At 36.2% G+C, this 22,900-nt stretch overlaps 1 protein-coding gene across 6 annotated transcripts in view; it reads right to left on the bottom strand.

Annotated features, from left to right (window-relative positions):
- KATNAL1 (katanin catalytic subunit A1 like 1) overlaps positions 1-22,900 on the bottom strand; it is a 103,855-nt gene that overhangs the window by 57,432 nt on the left and 23,523 nt on the right. For 5 of the 6 annotated variants that reach the window (XM_036252437.1, XM_036252439.1, XM_036252436.1 and 2 more), the window contains exons 2-3: positions 15,246-15,421; positions 12,786-12,946 (exon numbers count right to left, since the gene is read on the bottom strand). In XM_036252437.1, the coding sequence (XP_036108330.1) occupies positions 12,786-12,946; positions 15,246-15,407 (323 nt within the window). In that variant the 5' untranslated portion in view covers positions 15,408-15,421. Of the gene's footprint in view, positions 1-4,235; positions 4,282-12,785; positions 12,947-15,245; positions 15,422-22,900 lie in introns of those variants that run through there. The other variant, XM_036252440.1, reaches the window with a different exon arrangement.

Below are 22,900 nucleotides of genomic sequence, written 5' to 3'. Positions count from 1 at the left end.
GGTCACAACTGCAGTGAAAGGGTAGAATTTAACACATAAACACACACACACACACACACACACACACACACAGAACAGAAACAAGTACGTCTTTCTATCTGTTCTATATTTATGGAATGAGCAAGTCTTCTCTAGAAATAATAACCAAGGGCTATGCTCTCATGTGATTTAGGATTCAGTTTTACACAACCTTGAGCAAAGAAATTTACCTAAAAGTCAGCCTAACCAGGTGACATCCCTAAGTCACCTGAATGAAACGAAACACAGGAGTATCATACCTCAAAACAAGCCATACATTAGAATACCTAAAACCTTGAGGAGACATTCTCAACTTTACCACAAACAAGAGCCATCAGAAATTTTGAAAAACATAAGACTCCCAATAACTTCTGATAATAGAACTATTAGTTAGACTATAAAATGAATATTTAAAATCGTTAAAAGCATAAAGAATTTGAAGCAAAAGCATCACAAGTCTTAAGTGCTGTAAATAAAAATAAATCCACATTTAGATAATCCATAGTAAAACTATTTAATACCAAATACAAAAAATAAAAGCATAAAAACAATGAGAGACAATAAAAAAGTTATTTATAGACAAACAATAATTGGACTGAAAAAGTAAGCCAGAGGCAAAAGAATACTATTATTAATATCATCTTCAAAGCACAGAGAATTAACTTCCAATATAGTATTCTATACTAAACTATCATTTAAAAGTGGCAGGCAAATAAAGATATTTTGAGACCAACACTGAGGATTTACCACTAATAGAAACCTTTGTAAGGTCTCTTTAAAGGACATGCCTCAGCAAAGAAACTGAATCTAGAAAGAGTGAAATGCAAGGAATGGTGAACACAACAACTGGTAAACACGTGGATATATCTAAATAAGCATTTTATCTATTCATTCACTCAAAAAACATTTATTGAGTGCCAACACTGTCAGGCACTATTCTTGGTACTGAGGCGACAGCAGTGAAAAATGCAGAGGCCCTGACCTTACAGAGCTTACGGTGGAGTGGGAGCAATAAACAGTGAACCCAGTACAGTATCAGGTAGCAATAAGTAGAGTAGAGTAAAGGGACAGAGTGATGACAAGTGAGGGGGTAAATACTTTCAATAAGGTGGTCTGGGTAAAACTCTTAGGTGACATGTGAACAAAGACCTAAATGAGGTGAAGGTATTAACCATCTGATTACTGAGTGGGGCAGGAGTGATAAAAACTATAAATATTTCTTGAGCACTTCCTATGTGCCAGTCTCTTCTTTATACTTGTATTCAATCATTTAATTCTCAAAATAACCCCATGAGGTAAAGGTAGTATTGATCCCCAATTTATAGAAGAGGAAAATAAAAGTGAGGTTGAATGGGTGATTCCCACATAACACTAAGGGGTAGAGTTAAGACGAGAACCTCAAAGCCTGGTTAATTATCCAGCTCTGGGCAAAGGAAGCAGCCTTCCTAGAACCTGAGCTCCTGGAGGGCAGGAACCAGCCTCGTTTTTTGCATCCATAGTACCTAGTACATAGATGCTAAATATGTGGAGCTGAACTGAATACACAAAGAGCAGCGCAATAAGGACTAGGGAACAAGGGGAGGAGGTAAGACAAGAAGAGGCCACAGTCAGAAAATAGAAAAACAGAATAGTGTAGTATCACAGAAGCCATAAGAAGAGCATTCCAAAGAAGATGGTAAACATTATCAAGTGGTACAGAAATTAAACACAGTAAGTCTTGAGAAGAGGCACTCCACTATTAAATCAGGAAGTTAACTTCAAGAATTCAGTCCCAATACTGCAATGAATGGAGACCCAGGACTTTCAGTTACTAAGGAAAGGGGGCAGTGAGACGCAATAGATGTACAATGTGCACTTTAGCAGACACCAAAGGGATAAACAAGGGAAATGAGAGCGGCTAACATGCAGCAAGGCAAAGGTTTTCTTCAATAAACATTTTAAAGTAACATGTTATGATTTCATTCTGACTTACCACTATCTTATTCCCATTTCTTAGTTTATCGCTAATGAGTTAAAATATCGCTAATGAGTGGCTCAGTGGTTGAGCGTTGACCCATGCACCAAGAGGTCGCCGGTTCCATTCCCAGTCAGGGCACATGCCCAGGTTGTGGGCCTGATCCCCAGTGGGGGGCATGCAGGAGGCGGCCAATCAATGTTCTCTCTCATTGATGTTTCTCTCTCTCTCCCCCTCTCCCTAAAATCAATAAAGAAAACAAATTTCTATCTTTCAGTTATGTTTTCTATAACATAAAAAAAACTGACAGAAATACCAAGTTTTTAGGCACTTATTGTAATAAATACCTAGAATTCCAAAAATGAAGATTTCAAATTAGTACTGAGTCCTACAAATTAAGACAAATACTCCACAGAGAAAACATAAAAGAAAACAACCACATGGAATGACCTCGCACTCCTGGCATACTTCAGATCAGCATTGAGACCCCGGGTAACATCTGCCTCCTGCCCCACTCTCAGACATCCTTGCTTGCTCTTTCCCCCTCATTGAAGTAGTAAGAAGAGACCTTCCACATGTGCGCATCTGCTTCTCTACCTACGTCTCTACATCCACACCCACATAACTAACCCTTCCCTGCAGTTCCTCTGGCACAGCTGTCCACGCACCCCTCCACTGGTGCACTAGGTTCCATCTCCCTTGTCTATTCAAGGATGGGGCTCCGTAGTTGTCCATTTTCTCCTACGCATTTTCAATGTTCTCCGTCCTTCTGTAGCATCTCATCAGCATACAAACATCGTTATTCCTTTCCCTCAGAAACAAATCTTGACTCCATGTCTTCCTCAACTACCACTCAATTTCTCTGCTTCCCTTTTCAGCTCATTGAAGAATTGCATATATTCATTGTTTTCCATTCCTCTGGTTCCATTCTCTGAACTCACTCTGTTTTCTCCACCATTCCACTCAAAATGCTCATCAAGGTCACCAATGAGCTCTATTGTTGCTAAATCCATTTCAATTCTTAATCCTACCTTATCTGACCTACAGACAGAATTTGATAAAGTTGCTTGGAATCTTTAAACCTCAGACTCTTCTAAAAAATAGGGATGAAACCAAGAGTACCTATTTTAGAGGGTGGTTGTGAAGATTAATCTTCCTGGTCAGGGGCACATGGCTGGGTTGCAGATTTGATCCCCAGCCCTGGTCGGGGTCGTGAAGGAGGCAACTGATCCACGTGTTTCTCTAACATCGATGTTTATCTTTCTCTCTCTTTCTTTCTCCCCGACTCCCCGCCCCTTTCCACTCTATCTAAAAATTAATGGGAAAATATCCTTGGGTGAGGAGTAACAAAAACAAAAAGCAACAACAAAAAAAGAAATAAACCATGTAAAGAGCTTATTAGCATAGTACCTGGTTCACAGTCAAGAACTCTATAAATGTCAGTTACCGTGGTTAATCAGCACTGCTACCTACATACTACTCAGAGTCTAAAAATAGAGTCCATCCCATTCTCCACAAACAGGATTTTGAAAGAGAACATGACTCCAGAATGTTAAGAAAATGAGTTTAATCTCAACCTGTGAATCATATTAGGCAAATAACTTATTCCACCATATAAAGAATGACCTTAAATTTTCTTTCTTAAAATTCCTTGCTTGCTGGTGATTCCTAAATAACCACCACTAATCTCAATGTCTCTTAAACTATGGTTCTCATTTCTAATTCCTATTCAACAGCTTAGTCTAGAAATTTCATTATCTGCTCCAATTTTTCTCTCATTCTCTATATCTCATTAATCACCAAATCCAATCCATTCTACCTCAGTAATGGCTCTCACGTCCATTTTACTCTAAGACTATATGCCGAAGAGTGCAGGGACAGACTCTGTTTCTGTATCCCAGCACAGTACTAACACAGTACTTGACATATAATAGGTACCAGCATCCCCGCTCAAGTATCCCAGGATGTCTGGATTATTTTCTCTTATTGGTTTCTTGAGGCCAAGGTCTGGGTGTGTTTGGGGGTGGGGGTAGGCGGTAGGGAGAGGATTATTACCATTATACTTGCCACAGGGCCAGAGATAATGTCTAGCATGTGATGAATGTTCATAAAATATATGGTGGATAGATCTTCCTAAGACTTCAAAACAATTTCATCACAACATACATTTTACAGAGGAGAAAAACGAGACACAAAAAAGCAAACTTAATTTGGAGGACCACTCAACTGGTGGTGAAACAGACAGAAAAGCTTGCTCTCTTACCTCCTAATCCCAGGAAAATAACTGAGCCAGAGCCTGGGTGAAATACCTATGAGGATGAGATGAGAGTTTACTGTCTACTGGTACTTGACCTTGGCCTTAACTGATCTCTTTCCACCGCAAATTGGAATTTTAAATGCCAGCACTTACTTAATCTATTTGGATATCCAAAGGAACACAAAGCAATAATTTTAATACCAAGTCAGTAAGAATGTTCCCTTGGCTGGAATTCTACAGAACAACACAAATTTGATAAAAATCAATCTTCCTATCTATATGTGCACAAAAACACACTACGCTATTCCTCCTGGTTCTGGATGAAATCACATTAGAGGACCTATTTGAGTTCTAGTTTACCTACACAGAATAAACTAAAAAATCAAGTTCAGGCTAGCGTATCCTATTCTTACTGCCATCTTTCCCCAAAATATGTAACTTTAAAAGACCTAACATTTATTTTTTAAGTTGAATAAAGAATAGTTTATGCTATATGCTATGTCAAATACTAGTCCAATACAGAAAATCTTAGTTTCATGGCTTCAGGTCACACTGGGAGAGGCCATTTTAAAATGGTCTCATCCAGGTCAGGTAACTCAGTTGCTTAGAGCATCGTTCCAATACACCAAGGTTGCAGGTTCGATCCCCAGTCAGGGCACATACAAGAATCAACCAATGAATGCATAAATAAGTGGAATAATAAAAAACATTGTTTCTCTCTCCCTTCCTCTCTCTCTCTAAAAAAAAATTAAATAAAAAATAAAAAAATCGTCTCATTAAAGAGAATGTGTTTAATAAACTTATATGAAAAATATTATAAAATAATTTAATACAAGATAGCTTTCAATTTAGGGCACTAAAAATGACCTGGAGGATTCAACTCTTTGGAGTTTAATGCTAATATGCCACTATCTCCCATCATAATCCTACTTTTGTACTTCAATTTTCTCAGATTTAAGGTAATGAATCTAATTCATTTAAAAAGATTGTTTTGATTTATCCAAGCAGCTGCTGGTGACTGAAAACAGGATCATGACTGAACTCAGCAGAAGCAGGACATCTAAGGTATAACTTCCAAAATTGTGACACACCACTGTGGAACTCACAGTATACAGAGTACCTTGGTGTCCAGCAACAGGGTAAAGGAGCCCTGGTCAGTTTGGCTCAGCAGTTAGAGCATCAGCCCATGGACCAGAGTCGCGGGTTTGATTCTGGTTAAAGGTACGTACCTCAGTTGTGGTTCGTCCCCAGCCCTGGTCCGGGTCGTGTGGGAGGCAACCAGTTGATGTGCCCCTTTCATGTCGATGTTTCTCTCTCTCCCTCCCTCCAACTCTGTCTGAAGATAAATGGAAAAATATCCTCAGGTGAAGATTTAAAAAAACAGGGATAAAGGAGAAGTTTTATGTCACAAGTCCACAAAGTAATAAGGACAGAGCCATGAACCAGTCTACCACATTCGTGCCTAATGCCAAACATATCAGATGCATCCTAGAAACATTCTGCGCAAAATAAGGTAAAGTAAATTCTATTTTCCTATGGACTTCCACGGTAATTTCAGTGAGTTGTTCCCATAGAGAAAATATTTAAATTACATTTAAAATATCAACAGTTATTTAATTTAGCATTTTCAGCTTCTTTATTCTCCTACCACCTCTAATAAGAATTTAATCAACTGTATGTATCAGAATAGACAGATGATATGTATATCTGTAGGAAAGGAACACAGCAGAGTGGCTATAAATAAGACTCCTGAATTTGAGGAGATCTAGGTTCAAATCCCAGCTCTCCCACTTTCTTATTCAGATTACTTTGGGAAAATTACAAACTCTATAATCTTCAACTTCCTCAGCTGTAAATGATGTTGAAAATAATAAATTAACAATAATAATATGGGTACACAGTAACAGTAGTTACTTCATGGGATCATTGGAGGTTTAAATAAGATAATGCTTGTAGCCTGGCTGGTTTGGCTCGGTGGATTGAGCATTGTCCCAAGGACTGAAAGGTCCCAGTTCTATTCCCAGTCAGGGTACATGCTCAGGTTGTGGGCTTGATCCCCAGTAGGGGGCGTGAGAGGTGTTTCTCTCTCACATGGATGTTTCTCTCTCTCCCTTCCTGTCTCTCTTTAAAAAAAAAAATCAATAAAAACATTTTTTTTAAAGATAATGCTTGTAAAACATTCAGTAACTGGTGGATAATTCGTTATCATTTGCTCTGAAAATGATCACCAACTTCATGAGATTTGGATATTTGAAAAACCATATCCTCGCCCTGGCCGGTTTAGCTCAGCGGTTAGAGCGTCGGCCTGTGGTTCGGTTCCCGCTAAGGGCACGTACCTCGGTTGCAGTTTGTCCCTGGCCCTGGTTGGGTTGTGCGGGTGGCAGCCACTCAATGTGTCCCTTTCACATCGATGTTTCTCTCTCTCTCTCTCTTCTACTCTCTCCCTCCCACTCTTATCTGAACAAAAAACGAAAAAAATGTCCTTGGGTATGGATAGAAAAAAAAAGAAAAACCATATCCTCTTTGACACAGTTATTCAAAATGTTTTGGAGAACTAAGGATTTATGTAGACTGTTAAGGGAAAAAACAATTTCCTTGAGGAATTTTATGAATGAGGCTATCATTTTTTAATTCTCTTAATTGCTTATTTATCTGAAAGAACACTGTGGCACATTCTTTCAAAACTGACCATTCGTTTTAATTACTTATTACTTGACAGTTACTATCTTAGACATTAAATTCTCTTAATTAATTCCATGAGACAGAGATCCCAGTTTTACAGATAGTGAAGCTAAATAACCTGCTCAAGGTCATAAAGCAAACAGGTATCAGAAGTAGACTTTTCAAACTTAGATCTCATGGACTCAAATGTCTTCCTATTAAACCAAGAATATCTGATGACAATATTCACTATTCACTATCTCTAAAGAAAATTTTATTATGTTTGTTTTACATGACGTACAGAAGAAAAAACTGCAAAAGGAGAAAAATATTATATTTCTCTAGCTTCCCATAACTTTTAACCCTAAACTTACAATCTTAATATTTACTTATTTTATCAGCCCATGAACACATTCTGTGCTACAAACCTGTATAAATTTTACTATATTAACATCTGCCTTATATATATGTCAATATGCTATTGTTTGATGAAGTATCTGTGGGCTTTGCTTATATAAAGATTTTATTCATAAAGTTTATCCCATGCTAGTATTCAAGATATGAAACAGAATTTCTTCACTGGTAGAACGTTGTGGAGTTGGTGAAACTTTTTCTCTTGTTGTTGTTGATATACATGGGAATTAAAAAAATTTCCCCCAGGCAATATGCAGTCTTAGATTTGATTTTACTAAGGGTTTCTGACCCAAAGTGGAAAAAGAATACACACAGTTAACTACATACAAAGGAAACTTTTTAAAATTTAGCCTGGAGAATGGAGATTCAGAGAAATACAATCTAATCCATTCATCTTTCACTTTCATTAAGAGTAAAGATTAGCCCTGGCCAGTTTGGCTCAGCGGTTAGAGCGTCAGCCTGCGGTCCAGAGAGACCTGGGTTCAGTTACCGCTAAGGGCGCGTACCTCGGGTGCAGTTTGTCCCCGGCCCTGGTTGGTCGTGTGGGTGGTGGCCACTTGATGTGTCCCTTTCACGTAGATGTTTTTCTCTCTCTTCCTCTCTCTCCCTCCCACTCTATCTGAACGAAAAATGAAAAAATGTTCTCGGGTAAGGATAAAAAAAAAGAGTAAAGATTAAAGCACAAATATAAAAGTAAGTCAGATCTGTATTATGGGCAGTTTAGGGAAATACCTTGGCTAGTATTTCTCTAAAGAGGAGAAGTTTTCAGGTAAGTGTTCATCAGTGGGAAAATGCTAGCCACACTTTTATTCAGTTTGAGCCCTGAATATTCAAGTTATTATCTGTGGCTCTCGCAATAACAGGTATTTCCTATAATGAAAGTTATTGCCAAGACCAGATGGCTGCACTGGTGAATTCTACCAAACATTTGAAGAAGAGTTAACACCAATTCTTCTCAAACTCTTCCAAAAAAGTGAAGAAAAGGGAATACTTCCAAACTCGTTTTAGGCCAGTATTGTCCTAATACTAAGCCAGATAAGGACACTACAATAAAAGAAAACTATAGACCAATATCCTTAACAAATACAGAGGCAAAAACTCTCAATAAAGTATCAGCAAGCCAAATTCAACAACATACTAAAAGAATTATACACCATTATCAAGTGAGATTTATCCCTGCCATGCCAGGGTGGTTCAACATATGCAAATCAATAAATGTATCCACCACATTAATAGGATTAAAGATGCGGATCATATGATTGTCTCAATAAATGCAGAAAAAGAAGCTGACAAAATACAACATTCTTTCATGATTAAAAACCCTCAACAAACTGAATAAAGGAAGAACATACCTCAACATAATAGAGGCCATATATGACAGACCCACAGCTAACATACTCAATAGTGAAAAACTGAAAGCTTCTCTAAGATCAGGAACAAGACAAAGGTGCCTACTCTCATCACTTGTATTCAACATTGTACTGAAAGTCCTAGCCAAGACAAAGCAATTAGGCGAGACAAAGAACTAAAAGGCATCCAAATCAAAAAGGAATAAGCAAAAATTGGCATTACTTGCTGGTGATATGATCTTAAAAATAGAAAAGACTAAACCAAAAAACTGTTGGAACTAATCAACGAATTTAGTAAAGTTACAAGATATAAAATCAACATACAGAAATCAATGTGTTTTTATACACTAACAATGAAACATCTGAAAAAGAAATAAAGAAAACTTCCCATTCACAGTATCATTAAAACAGTAAAATAGGAAGTGAAAAATAAGTACAATGAAAATATAAAACTTTAATGAAAGAAATAATAATTTTTAAAAACCACAAATAAAAATATATCCTGTGTTCATGGATCAAAGATTAATATTGTTAAAATGTCCATTCTACCCAAAGCCATCTACAGAATCAACACAATCCCTATCAAAATTCTAATAGCATTTTTACAGAAATAGAAAAAATAATCCTAAAATGTGTATGGGATTACAAAAGAACCTAAATAATCAAAGCAATCATGAGAAAAAAGAACAATGCCAAGAGGTATCATATCATATTCCTACTATCAAACTATATTATAAAGCTATAGTAATTAAAACAGTATAGTACGGACATAAAATTAAACACATAGACCACTATAACAAAATAGAGACCCAAGTAATAAACCCCTGCATTTATAGTTACTTAATTAATTGACAAGTGAGCCAAGAACACTCAATGGGGAAAGAATAGTCTCTTCAACAAATGGTGTTGAGAAAACTGAATAACCACCAGCAGAAAAATTGGACCTCTTACACCACTCACAAAAATAGACTTGAAATGGATTTAAAAGGCTTAAAATACTTTAAAACTCCTAGAAGAAAACATAGTAAAGAAGCTCCTTTATATTAACCTTGGCAATGGCTTTTTTTTTCTATGACACCAAAAGCAAAAGCAACAAAAGTGAAAATCAACAAATGGGATTATTACATCAAACTAAAAAAGCTTCATCACAGAAAAAGAATCCAAAAAATGAAAAGACAACCTACCAAATGGGAGAAAATAATTTGCAAACCATATATTAGATAAAGGGTTAATGTCCAAAATACATAAAAATTTCATACAACTGGAAAAAAAAGAAGAAAGAAAAACAATCTAATTAAAAAACGGGCAGAGGAACTAAAAACACATTTTTCCAAAGAAGATATTCAAATGGCCAAGAGGTACATGAAAAGATGCTCAACATCACCAGTAATCAAGGGAATGCAAATTAAAACCACAGTGAGATATCACCTCACACCTGTTAGAATGGCTATCATCAAGAATGTGAGATAAGTGTTGGCAAGGATGTGGAAAAAAGGGAACCCTTGTGCACTGTTGGTAAAAATGAAAACTGGTTCCACTACTATGGAACCAGTTTGGAAACAATGTGGAAATTCCTCAAAAAATTAAAAATCATATGATCCAGCAATTCAACTCCTGGGTCTGTATCAAAAAGAAATAAAACCAGTATATTAAAGAGTTATCTGCACCCCCATGTTCACTGCAATATTATTCACAACAGCCAAGATATGGAAATAACCTAAGCAACCATGAACAGGTGAATGGATGAAGAAGATGTGGTACAATATACAATGGAATATTATTCAGCCATGAGAAAGAAGAAAATCCTGCCATCTGCACTGTGAATAAACCTTGAGGGCATTATGCTAAATGAGATAAGTCAGAGAAAGATAAATACTATATAATATCACTTACATGTAGAATCTAAAACAGCCAAACTCATAAAAACAGACAGTAGAAGGGTGGTTACCAGGGACTGGGGTTAAGAGAACTGGGGAAATGTTATTGAAGGGTACAAACTTGCAACCATTAGATAAATTAGTTCTGGAGATCTAGTGCACAGCATAGTGATTATAGTCAGCAACATTTATTATAAACTTTGAAGTTATTAAGAGACTAGATTTTAACTATTCCCACCAGAAAAAAGAAATAATAATTATGTGATATGATAGAGGTGTCCACTATAATACAGTGGTAATCATATTGCAATATACTCTAGAAATGTATCAACTCAACACATTCTACACCTTAAATTTAGACAATGTTTATGTTAATTATTGTTATCTTTTGGTTTTAAACAAAGTACATTTCTGAATTAATGACTTTCAGGGAAAAAAGGGTATTTTATTACATATACATAACAAAATTTTCAAGTTCTGATAGATCAAAATGACATTATTTCTTTTTTTCAGTATTTACTTTGGAACTTCCATGGTAACTCCTGAAACACTACCTTTTGAGGGGTAACGGTGAGTTTAATCTGAAACGCCTGAAGGTAGTTACATGTGAGGAAAACACTATATTGCTGTAGACCTTAGAAAAGGATCATCATCTAATGTTTTTAAAGTGGAAATCATAAAATTATCTGTAACTTGGAGGTAAAAAACCTAAAGGAATAAATTAACCACTTTTCAAAGTTCTTTAAATGGTTTTAGGAAACTTCAACAAGTTAAACACAGAATCATAGCTACGGACAAATGGGAAACTTATTTTCTGTGATACAACACTCAGGCCACAACACTACTTTACAATCTAGGGGGAATGAAAGCCAGAAAGACCTAAACTCAGATCCTCATCTAGCCTAACTTACAGGATTTCCGAGGCCTCACTTTCCTCACTGGTGGAACTAATGGAGTTATTCATTCAATATTGGTGGAGCGTCTATGTGCCAAACCCTGTGTTAGCAATGGAAGTTTGTTATTTTTGTTTTGAATAAATAAAAATCATGGTCCTGACCTTGCGAAGCTCCTAATCTTGTGAAGAGACAAACAAACAAACAAAAAATTCCACCCAACTCCTATGAACAAACTCATTCCCGGGGAAATTAAAAAAGGCTGCCGAGAGGAGGAGATGGAGTTGAGCTGCGACTTAATGAATGCAAGTTGCTTCCATGGGGACTATGGATGTTCCTTGAAGAAAGAACAGACTGTGCAAAGACAAGAAGACAGGAAAGAATAAGAGAGAGGCTTATATAGATGATGCACAGGCTGGGCATCAGGGACATAAATTTAGAGCTTTCTATGCCACACTAGGGAATCTGACCTTTAACCTTTATGAAAGAGTAAATACCAAGACTCTGGAAATTGGCTGTAGCCCCAACCAGATGAATCTAATTTGTCTGCCATTTCATCTAAAGTTAAGAAGAGTCTTTCAAAGCAAAAATGTTTAAAATAAAAAAACCCATGCAAGATTTGATGCTGATATCATGAAATCTAAGACTAATAAATTTAACTAATAATTTTAGGACTAGTAGATTTCTATTGTTCAAGTACAGTAGTAGAATTTGTCCTGGCCCCAGTTGGGGTCATGTGGGTGGCTACCAGTCGATGTGTATCTCTCAAATTGATGTTGCGCTCTCTCTCTCTCTCTCTCTTCCCCCCTCTCTCCCTCCTGCTCTATCTGAAGATAAATGCAAAAAATGTCCTCAGGTGAGGATAAAAAAAACAAAGTTTAAAAATTTCTAAAAATAAGATATATGACAAGTGATTGATTTCTGTTATCAAATACAAACTCTGCAAACCTACAGGTATGAAAATTTTACACAGATATTATATTTACATGCCCCCCCTCCCAAAAAAAGACTTGTTCATCCTTTGTTCAAATAAAGCTTTGCCCTGGCTGGTTTGGCTCAGCGGTTAATGTGTCGACCCACAAACTGAAGGATCACTGGTTCAGTTCTAGTCAAGAGCTTGTATCTGGGTGGCAGGCTTGATCCCCAGTCAGGGTCCTGCAGGAGGCAACAAATCAATGTGTCTCTCTCAGCTCTCTCTCTTTCTCTCGTACCTCCCTCCCTTCCACTCTCTCTAAAAAACCAATGGATAAATATCCAAGGGTGAAGATTAACAAAAAAAAAGAAGAAAAAAAAAGCGTCATTCTCTTCACTCTGAATATGATTAGCTACAGAATACCAGAAGAGAATATGAAGTCCCTTTACCTGTGCTCTGCAGGTACAGGGGGCGGCCAAACTGCAGGATCTCTAAATGGTTCGTCTTGACAGGACACAGGGAAATCTGGGGGCTTGTCGATTTTAAAACTCTCCAAAGTGTTGACAATACTTTTAACTTGTTCATATTCTTCCAATAATTCCTGACGAACCTTAAAAAAAAATGTACATATATATGTACATATATATCTATATATACAGCCTTTATGTCAAAAACCATTTCAAGTTTATATAAATTGCATATAATACATTGCTACAGAATGCAAGTTTCCTTAATGTTTTCCAAAGTATGCAAAATGAGTCATTAAAACATATTCAAAAACAAGTAACTATTTAAAGTGATATAGACAGAAGGGCAGGAACTGCTTTGAAAAAGGACAATTAAATATCTTTTCACTGGGGAACTATTAACGTATATTTTATAAGGAAACTTTATTTCTACCAAGGACTGTAATAACCATGAACATAATTTAAAACAAGCAACTAATTCAGTAACAAGTTAGTCATTCCCAGAAAGCTATAATATTAATGTTAAATCCTTTTAATATAATTGGAAATAGCTTCCAAAAAACCTTTTTTTAATTTTTATTTATTGATTTTAGAGCAAGGAAGGAGAGAGAGAGAGATTTGTTGTTCTACTTATTTACTCACCCATTGATTGGTTCTTGTATGTGCCCTGACTGGGGAATTGAACACGAAATCTTGGCACGTCAGGATGACACTCTAACCAACTGAGCTACCCAGCCAGGTAATTTTCCAAAAAATTACCAGCCAAAATTTTGACCAGCATTTCCTGTCCCCAATCTCACTAAATATGAAATGCCTGTCATGAGCATATGGAAGCCTGAAGTATAAAATACTATATGAATTACCCAGTTCTAATTTTTATTTTAAATTTTACTTTACCTAAAATCTAAAGTCTCTGGGCCTTGTTAAATTCTTTCAAGTCCTGAGTAAATTTTACTTTGGGTTCAAAGGCAAGATTTTTCCTATATTTAAAATACCTTATTGAGTACCTATTATGTGGAAATTCTTATGTTTTGAAACTCTGAGCTAAAACTAATTTTCAAAGGCAAATAGATAATAGATTGAAATTTATAAAATCACTTTAATAATTCTAATTTTTTAAATCAGAAAGCACATTTTACTGTAAAGCAGAACATAAGCAGCTATCCCTTAACTTTACCCTGAATAATATATAGAAAGGAACATATAAAGGAGATACAGAACCAAAGAAAAACCTAGGTAAAGTTCAACTGCTCATATATGCAATTATATGATATACTTGGAGAAATGAAGTTTCAGAACCTAATGAAAAGAAACATAGTAGAGATATCTGAATAGAAATGGCAACTATTTAGCACAATTAAGAACATGTCAAAAATATTTCCATACTAATTTAATAAACTACTCTTATCTGTGGCTAATATGCAGGACAGAAGAAAACAAAAAAATTTCAACTTGAGCTAGAGCAAGTATATTGTTCTCACTGAACATAATCTGGTAACACTTAAGTCGGAAAATAAGCCAAACCTACCCTGAAAATTTAGTAAAACATCAATTTCTGACTAGTGGAAAAATTAGAAGAAACACTTAAAAGGCATTAGTACGTAAAATGGAAACTTCAAAGAAATGCTTGACTTTGTACTTTTAATTTTAAAAGGATTTTAAGTTATAAGAATAAGTGGGGGAATTATAATTCAACGTTTTATTAACTGTACTATTATATAATCAAGTTGTATAGTCAAGAGACAGCAAATATATTAGTGTTTTTTAATTAGGTTACTGACTCCTTTGTATTTGTAAGGAGTCTTTCAAAAGAGGAGGAAACTTTCTTAAAGGAAAAGTTTTATAAAATGAGTCAAAACTACATGTAGAACTAAAAGGGGAAAGGCCAAATAGCAATACCTTATTTCAAAAACTTGTACTCACAATTAGGCATGAACATGAAAATTTTTTAAAATTAAAAATAGATTAAATTAGCCCTGACCAGTTTGGCTCGGCAGTTGGAGCATTGGCCCAAGGACTGAAGGGTCTCAGGTTTGATTCCGGTCAAGGGCACTTACCTGGGTTGCAGGTTCGATCCCTGCCCCAATCAGGGTCATGTGGGAGGCAACCAATCGATGTGTCTCTCTCACATCAATGTTTATCTCACTCTCTCTCTCTCTCCCTCCCTTGCACTCTGTCTAAAAATCAATGGAAAAATATCCTCAGATGAAGATTAACCAAAAAAAAAAAAAAGATTCAATTAGAATTAAGTATCTTTGAAGCATGTCTCATGAAATAATAAAAAAGTATATATAAAATATTACCTGGACAAGAGAAAATTATTCAGAGTACATTTTAAATATATCTCAGTATTCTGACAAGTAAGAACTATTTACATCTCAAGCTCTAATCTTTCAAGTACAATAGACCACTGCCCTGACTCAATGAATAATGTGACCTTACCTGCTGCCATTTCCCTTTGATAGCCGGGTCTCTGACTGACTGGCAATGTCTATGAATCTGCTGGATCACCCCTTGGTAATAGACCATTGATGAGTCATAATTTCCAAGAAGTGCATATTCTCTTCCTTTCTTTGCATTGTCACAAATCTCAGCCAAGTTCATCTTCTTTCGGAGACCTATATATTAAATATAATAACTTTTTACTAAGTTTCCAGCACTGACTTTAAAATATCAGCTTAAAACTACTTGGAAAGTCAAACAGTTCTCTCCTTTGAGGGCATATGAATGCATCTTGTAATACTAAACAAAGTTTCTCATTTGGGCAGCACAAAGGAGATCACAAAAGAACACCCAAGGAGATAATGAGAAATTACACAGCTCTGAACTACTGATTCACGTTACAGGTACTGGTTTTCCTTACTCGTTTATAATGACTACAAGCTGCAATAATAGTAAAGATAATCTTGCTTTATTCCTTTCCATTTATTCTTGACAATGTAGAAATATATGAATAGCACATATTTTCCACTTACATCAATTAAAACTACAGAAATTCTCACTAAAACTTTTTGGCCTAAGAACAAAAAGTCATAATGAAGAAACACATTTTAAAGAAATAGCCTATAGTTGTCCATGCATCATTTATATGCATTTAATGTGCCCTACAACTTAAATCTAAGCAAAATCCCATGAATTAAACTACCTGAGCCCTTTGTGTTCCTCAACTGTAATCACCCATGACCTTATCATTTTCTATAGGTTTTGGGGTGTTTTTTTTTTTGTTTTTGGTCTGTGTAAACAACCATAGCTAATCTTTTCCATTCTACAAGATGCCAGAGGACCATCATCTGAACCTCTGGTTTCCAATAAAGCCCTCCAAGCCCATGATTCTGGCTTTTTTCCAGGCTTTCCAAACATCTCCCAGAATCATTTTAGGATTCTATGCACAGATACTTTCCATCCAAAACTATAAAGAGTAGGAAGCCCAGAGATACAGAAGAATGACATCCTGGGAAGAAGTCCAAACTTCCCCTGAACAGTAAACCAATGAATACCTTAGAAGAGAAAATCATAGTATTCTTCCATGCCTTCCTGAGGAAATTAGAGTTTGGTGTGGGTACTTTGGCTCTTCTCTCTGCCTCTTACCCATTCTTAAGGGCTCAAACACTCGTCCTCAAAATTAACCACATCTAGTTCTAGGCATTTTAAGTGACTCTAGTATATTCTTGAAAATAAGGCTGTTTCCTTTATGTGATTTGGCATGTTATATTCAACGCTTCTCCCAGCATAGGTTAATTGAAGACATCATCTATGTTACTTGAGAATTATACTGCAAATTGTATACTATTTTTACATGGTAAGAAATTCCAGCATTCCATGGGTTTATCACAGCATACAAAACCGTAGAAAGCCTCTTCTTCAAATTAGGATATTAACACAAAGCAGTAACATCTTTTTACAGTAAATAATCTGCAATTCATAAATCCAGTAGAGCCCAGCTGGTGTGGCTCAGTGGACTAAGCATTGTTCCATGGACTGAGAGGTCCCGGTTCAATTCCCAGTCACGGCACATGCCTGGGTTATGGGTTCGATACCCAGCAAGGGGCATGCAGGAGGTAGCCAATCAATGTTTCTCTCTCACATCAATGTTTCTATTTCTCTCTCCTTTCCTCTCTCTGTAAAAATATCAATTAAAAAATATATATAAATTTTTAAATAAATAAATCCAGTAGAAACAAAACCATTCCATATATTATTTTCTTATAAAGTCACTGTGAAATTAAGCATTAATTCTGCTTATATGTGCAGGTACACAACTGTGCAGAATAAGAATACCTTGATGTAAAGCAGCAGTCAGTAAACTTTTTCTGTAAAGGGCCAGACAGCAAATATTTTAGGTTCTAAGGACTAATGGGCAATATTGAGGATATTGTTTAAGTAGTTACACAATGAGACTAAATTTTCCACAATTCTTTTTAATGAAATTCAAAATATTATAGTAATAATAGTTGAGCACAACTTTTTGTAAAACAGGTCTACTAATAAAAATGAAACTCTTTCGGGGGGAGGATAAATATTTCATTTAGCTGGTATTCAGAGTTACTGTTCCCTAACATCAAAATCAAATGCAGCCCTGGCTGGTGTGGTTCAGTTGGTTGGAGCATTGTCCCACACACCAAAAGGTTGTGGTTTCCGTTCCCAGTCAGGGCACATACCTAGGTTGTGGGTTTGATCCCTCATCAGGGCACTATAGGAAGAAACCGATCAATGTTTCTCTCTCCCCCTTCCTCTCTCTCTAAAATCAGTAAACATATCCTCAGGTGAGGATCTAAAAAAGTCAAATGTAAATGTTCATACATTAATGCTCATCTTTTAACAAGATTATATGCATTTCATGTTAGAAAATGAAATGTCTTTTTACCCAGATGGGTACTGTCACATACTGATATCAAATTACAAGCATACAATTTCATTCAGCATAATCATAGTTTGGAAGGCATTTAAAAAATCTATTCTTCTCTTGATATTGTCTTTTGCATGTTATTATATTACAGATTAATCTCTTTCAACTGAGTTAGGAGGAAGTGCCTCACCTGCACAGTGAAATGGATTTTGTAATATGAAAATATTCTTTGCATTTGCATCAAAGTCTGAAAAATGATACTGAAACTGTAGTTTGAGCTTAGAAAATACATGTACTGCAAATGCAGGGTGGGAATGAAGATATCATTTCTTTGCTTTAACTGCATGGAAAGCTACATAAAACAGCTTGATATCATGAGTCAAACAATATTAGTTGGCACTGAAACAACTTTTAGATTTGCATATGAGTACTGTTTTGTTATATAATTTTAGGTTGAATTCCTTAAAAAACATTAGCAAGTATGCAGCAAAAAACTGATTTCCAAAGCCAGTCAGTGTTCAATAACAGTGGTTGAAAGCAGTTCCTTTCATTCAGAAAAACTGCCAATCAGCCCTGAGTTCAAAATACTGTAATATAACTGTAACACTGCTCAGCCACTGAGTGAACTGTAGTATGGTGGAACAAGTCAGGATACTTAGCTTCTGTTTCTGACAAAAATGCATGGCACAGACCATGGCTAAGTCCACAAGAGCAATACTCTTGAAATACTACTGGTTCCATACTGCATGAAAGATTCAGATATTCTCTGCAAAATACCTGCTAATAAATAAAACAATGAATAAGCACAGACTGTGGCCACCTTACATTTTCACAGCTTTGTAAATTTGTTCACCTAAGCCTTTCTGTTCTATACCATGAGATGTCACACATCTGAGCAGATATCACCTCAGGGTGTACAGAATAGTGTTTTCTCAAGTTTTTGTAAATAGTCTTGCCTGTAGTTATTGCATGAACACTATTCATTAAAATTAATTCTTCAGTAACTTCAAACTCAGCGTTGACTTCTCAAATAAACAACAAATGAGCTGTATTGGTAACATCTGTCAATTCATCAAAAGCCAAGGAAAACCACTCAAAATAATGACTTGTTTTTTAATTGGTCATTGATGTTCTTAACTCTTCCAGCAACTATTCCTACCAAAAGGCTAATAGTCTTAAACAAATTTATTTTCTCCAAACATATTTCTTTGCCTGCTACAATCAAATACGATTTAGTTAATTCACTTGCTTGGCTAACAAATGAGACACTCAGAAACTCCATCAGGGTGCAGCCTGATTTTTATTTTTTAATTTGGTAAAGAAATTCTGCTGTGATGAGATATTCCATTTCTAAGTTTTCTCATTTTTCTGACCATTGCTTTCCTCTGAGTTGGGACTGTTACCATAAGTGATCGGTCTGGTAATGTCAGTACATACCGCATTTCTGTAGTGTCACTGCTACAGTGTCACTGCATATGAATCACAATGCTTTGTCATCAAATCAATGGTCTACACTCCACTGTGCTTTAAAAGTGTAACATGTCAAGTTCATTTTTCTTGCCTTTTCTTGTTCTGACATGATGTGTATGTGCTGATAATAAATACAGTAAAATGTCACAGTACAGTAAAAGCGGGCACTTAAAACACTGATTACAGTGCACCAAGCAGCAGTGCAAAGCAATGAGAATGTAACAAAAGTCTCTGTCACAACTACTGAATTCTGTCATTCTAGCACAGAAGCAGCTATAGACAATATGTAAACAAATGAGTGTGATTGTGTTGTAACAAAACTTTATTTATGGGCACTGATAACTGAACTTCACTTAATTTTCAGGTCACAAAATAGTATTCTTCTTCTAACTTTTTTAATCATTAAAAAATGCAAAAAGCATTACTAGTTCATGGGTCATTAAAAAACAAATGGCAGGATTTGGCCCCAAACTGTAATTTGCCAACGCCTGCTTTCAGCTTGTCATAAGAATCTAAGAAAATAAAAGTTAAAACCCAAAAGAGGTAGAAGAAAGAACATAATACGGTTAAGAGCAGAAATCAATAAAACAGAAACAGACAAACAACAGAAAATTTCAACATAGCCAAAATCTGGCTCTTTGAAAAAAATCATTAAAATTGATAAACCTCTAGTGACACTACTAACCAGGAAAGGGAAAGAAAAAACATAGGTTAGCAAAAGCAAACCTCAAGGAGGGGTTACCACTACAATCTTTAGAAATATTAAAATGCAAAAGAGGACTTAATGAAATTGACAAATTCTATGAAGGTCACAACATACCAAACTTACTCAAGAAGAAATAGAGTAATTAATCTAACTAGTCCTCTAGCAAACAATGAAATTCAATTTCTAATATAAGATCTACCTGAAAACAAAAACAAAAACAAAAAAGCCTCCAGATCCAAATGGCTTCACTAGTGAATTCTCCTAAGCATTTAAGAAAAAAAAATACAACCAATTCTAAACAAACTCTCTCAAAAAAGAAGTGGAAAAACACCCAACTCGTACTTTAAGACTGGCATTACCTTGATACAAAACCAGATATTAAAAGAAATTTACGTACCAATATACTTCGGGAACATAGATATAAAAATATTTAAATTTTAGTTAATCAAATCCAGTAATATATTAAAAAGATAATGCATTATGCCCAACTGGGGTTTATACCAAAAATGTAAGATGTTTTATTACATTTAAAACCAATCAGTATCAGCTTTTAATTATAGTTTACATTCAATATTACTTTGTACTAATTTCAGGTGCACGGCATAGTGGTTAGATGATCGTATACTTTACAAAGTAGTATTTCCAGTACCCACCTGGCACCACAGAAAGTTATTACAATACTGACTATATTCACTATGCTAAACTTTACATCCCCATGACTACTTTGTAACTACCAATCTACACTTCTCAATCACTTCACCTTTTTCACCCAGTGCAACCTCCCCACAACAACAATCAGTCTGTTCTCTGTATCTACAAGTCTGTTTCTATTTTGTTTGTTCATTAGATTCCACATTTAAGTGCAATTATATAGTGTTTGCCTTTCTCTCACCCATTTCACCCAGCACAATACCCTTCAAGTCCATCCAAGCTATTGCAAATGGTAAGATTTCATTCCTTTTATGGCTGTGTAATATTCCACGGTATATATGCACCACCACTTTTTTTATCTACTTGCCTATGAGTATTTGGGTTGCCTCTATAACTGGGCCACTGTAAACAACACTGCAATAAAAATAAAGGTGCACATATTTCTTCTAATTAGTGTTTTAGGTTTCTTTGGATACATACCCTGAAGTGGAATTACTATTTTTATTAGGCAATTCCAGTTTTTATTTTTGAGGACCCTCCATACTGTTTTCTATAGTGGCTGCACCAATCGACATTCCCACCAACAGTGCATGGGGGTTCCCCACTCTCCACATCTTCACCAACACTTGTTTGTTGATTTATTGATAGCCATTCTGAGGTGTGAGATGGCATCTCACTGTGGTCTTACTCTGCAATTCTCTGAAGACAAGTCACACTGAGAATCTCCTCATGTCTATTGGCCATCTATATTTTTACCCATTTTTTAATTGGGTTGGATTTTTTGGTGTTGAGTTGTATGAGCTCCTTACAAATTTTGGATATTAATATTTTATCAGATATATCATTGGTGAGTGTCTTCTTCCATTCAGTAGGTTGTCTTTTCCTTTTGTTGATGGTTTCCTTTGCTGTGCAAAAAGTTTTTAGTTTGATGTAGTCTCATTTGTTTTTTGTTTGTTTTGTTTTTTGTTTCCCTTGCTGGAGGAGATACATCAGAAAAAATATTGTTAAGAGAAATGTCAGAACTTTTACTGCCTATTTTTTCTTCTAGAAATTTTTTGGTTTTGAGTCTTACATTTAAGTCTTTAATCCATTTTGATTTTTTCCTTGTATATGGTGTAAGAAAAGTGGTCTAGTTTCATTTTTTTTGCATGTGTCTGTCCAATTTTCCCAACACCATTTATTGAATAGACTGTCTTTACCCCAATGTATGCTCTTGCCTACTTTGTCAAATATTGATCATGTAGGCATGGGTTTATTTCTGGCCCCATGAGGGTGGGGGCACCAAACAGGCACTATGGGTTGGGATGGGGAATGGGGAAATGGAGCCCACCCCAGAGCCACACAACTCAGTTTCTGATACCCTCCGAGGCTGCCCTTAACTCTACACCACCATCCAGGCAGCTGACTCCTCCACAGGGCATGAGCTGGGCAGGGCAACATGGAGTCAGCTGATGTCACATGGAGGAGAGTACTTGACCCAAGAATGATGGTGCCTCTGGGCAGTGTTGGAGGGGGACTCAGCACAGGGACCATGGCAGCTGCCCCTTTAGCTCTCTCCCTGAAGCCACACAACCCAGTATTTCCTCCAACGACTCTGCTCTGAGCTGTTCCCCACATCCCCCCTCCTCAGCCTAGGTTGAATGGCTATGAATAAGAATTTGTGCACTGGCCCTTTAAAAGGGCACCTGGGTTTCTAGCTGACTGCCAGCTCTGTCTTGTAGGCAAAATCCCAGCTGATTTTCACAGCCAGATATGACGTGGGTTCCTCTTCCTGGCTTTGTTGCCCTGGGCTGGGAGCCTGGCATGGAGCTTGGATCTCACAATCCTCAGGGAGAACTGAGCAGTTGAAATATCCCTCTGGATTCTCAGGGTGCAGGGGCAGCCCTCTGCACATCTCCACCCCTCCTACCAGTCTTGATGTGGCTTCATCTGTAAATCCTTGTTCATATGACTTCTTTCTCTTCAGCTAATCATTTGGTTATTCTGACTGATTGTTCTGTATTTTAGATGTAATTTCAGGAGGAGGTAAGTCTAACTTCCACCTACTCTGATGCCCAATCAATATAATTTTGAGACTAGAAATGAAACATATCATCATCTCAATAGATGCAGATAAAGCACTTGATAAAATTCAGCACCATTCATAAGAACTCTTAGCAAACTAAGAAAAGAAGAGAAATTCCTCAAAGAGCATCTGTAAAATTCTTATGGTGAGCATCATATTTATTGTGAAAGACTAAATTCTCTCCATCAAGATCAAGAAAGAACATGGCCAGTATATCTGCTCTCACCCCTTCTATTCAAAAACAGAATTACAGCTTCTAACCAGCGCAATGAGGCAAGAAAAACTAAAAGACATACAGAGTGAGGAAAAAAGGAAGTAAAACTGATTTTATGCACATACAACATACTTGTCAATGGAGA

Source organism: Molossus molossus, unplaced genomic scaffold (assembly GCF_014108415.1).
Source record: "Molossus molossus isolate mMolMol1 unplaced genomic scaffold, mMolMol1.p scaffold_m16_p_10, whole genome shotgun sequence".
Taxonomy (NCBI): Eukaryota; Metazoa; Chordata; class Mammalia; order Chiroptera; family Molossidae; genus Molossus; species Molossus molossus.
This window is presented reverse-complemented; position numbering and strand designations above follow the sequence as displayed.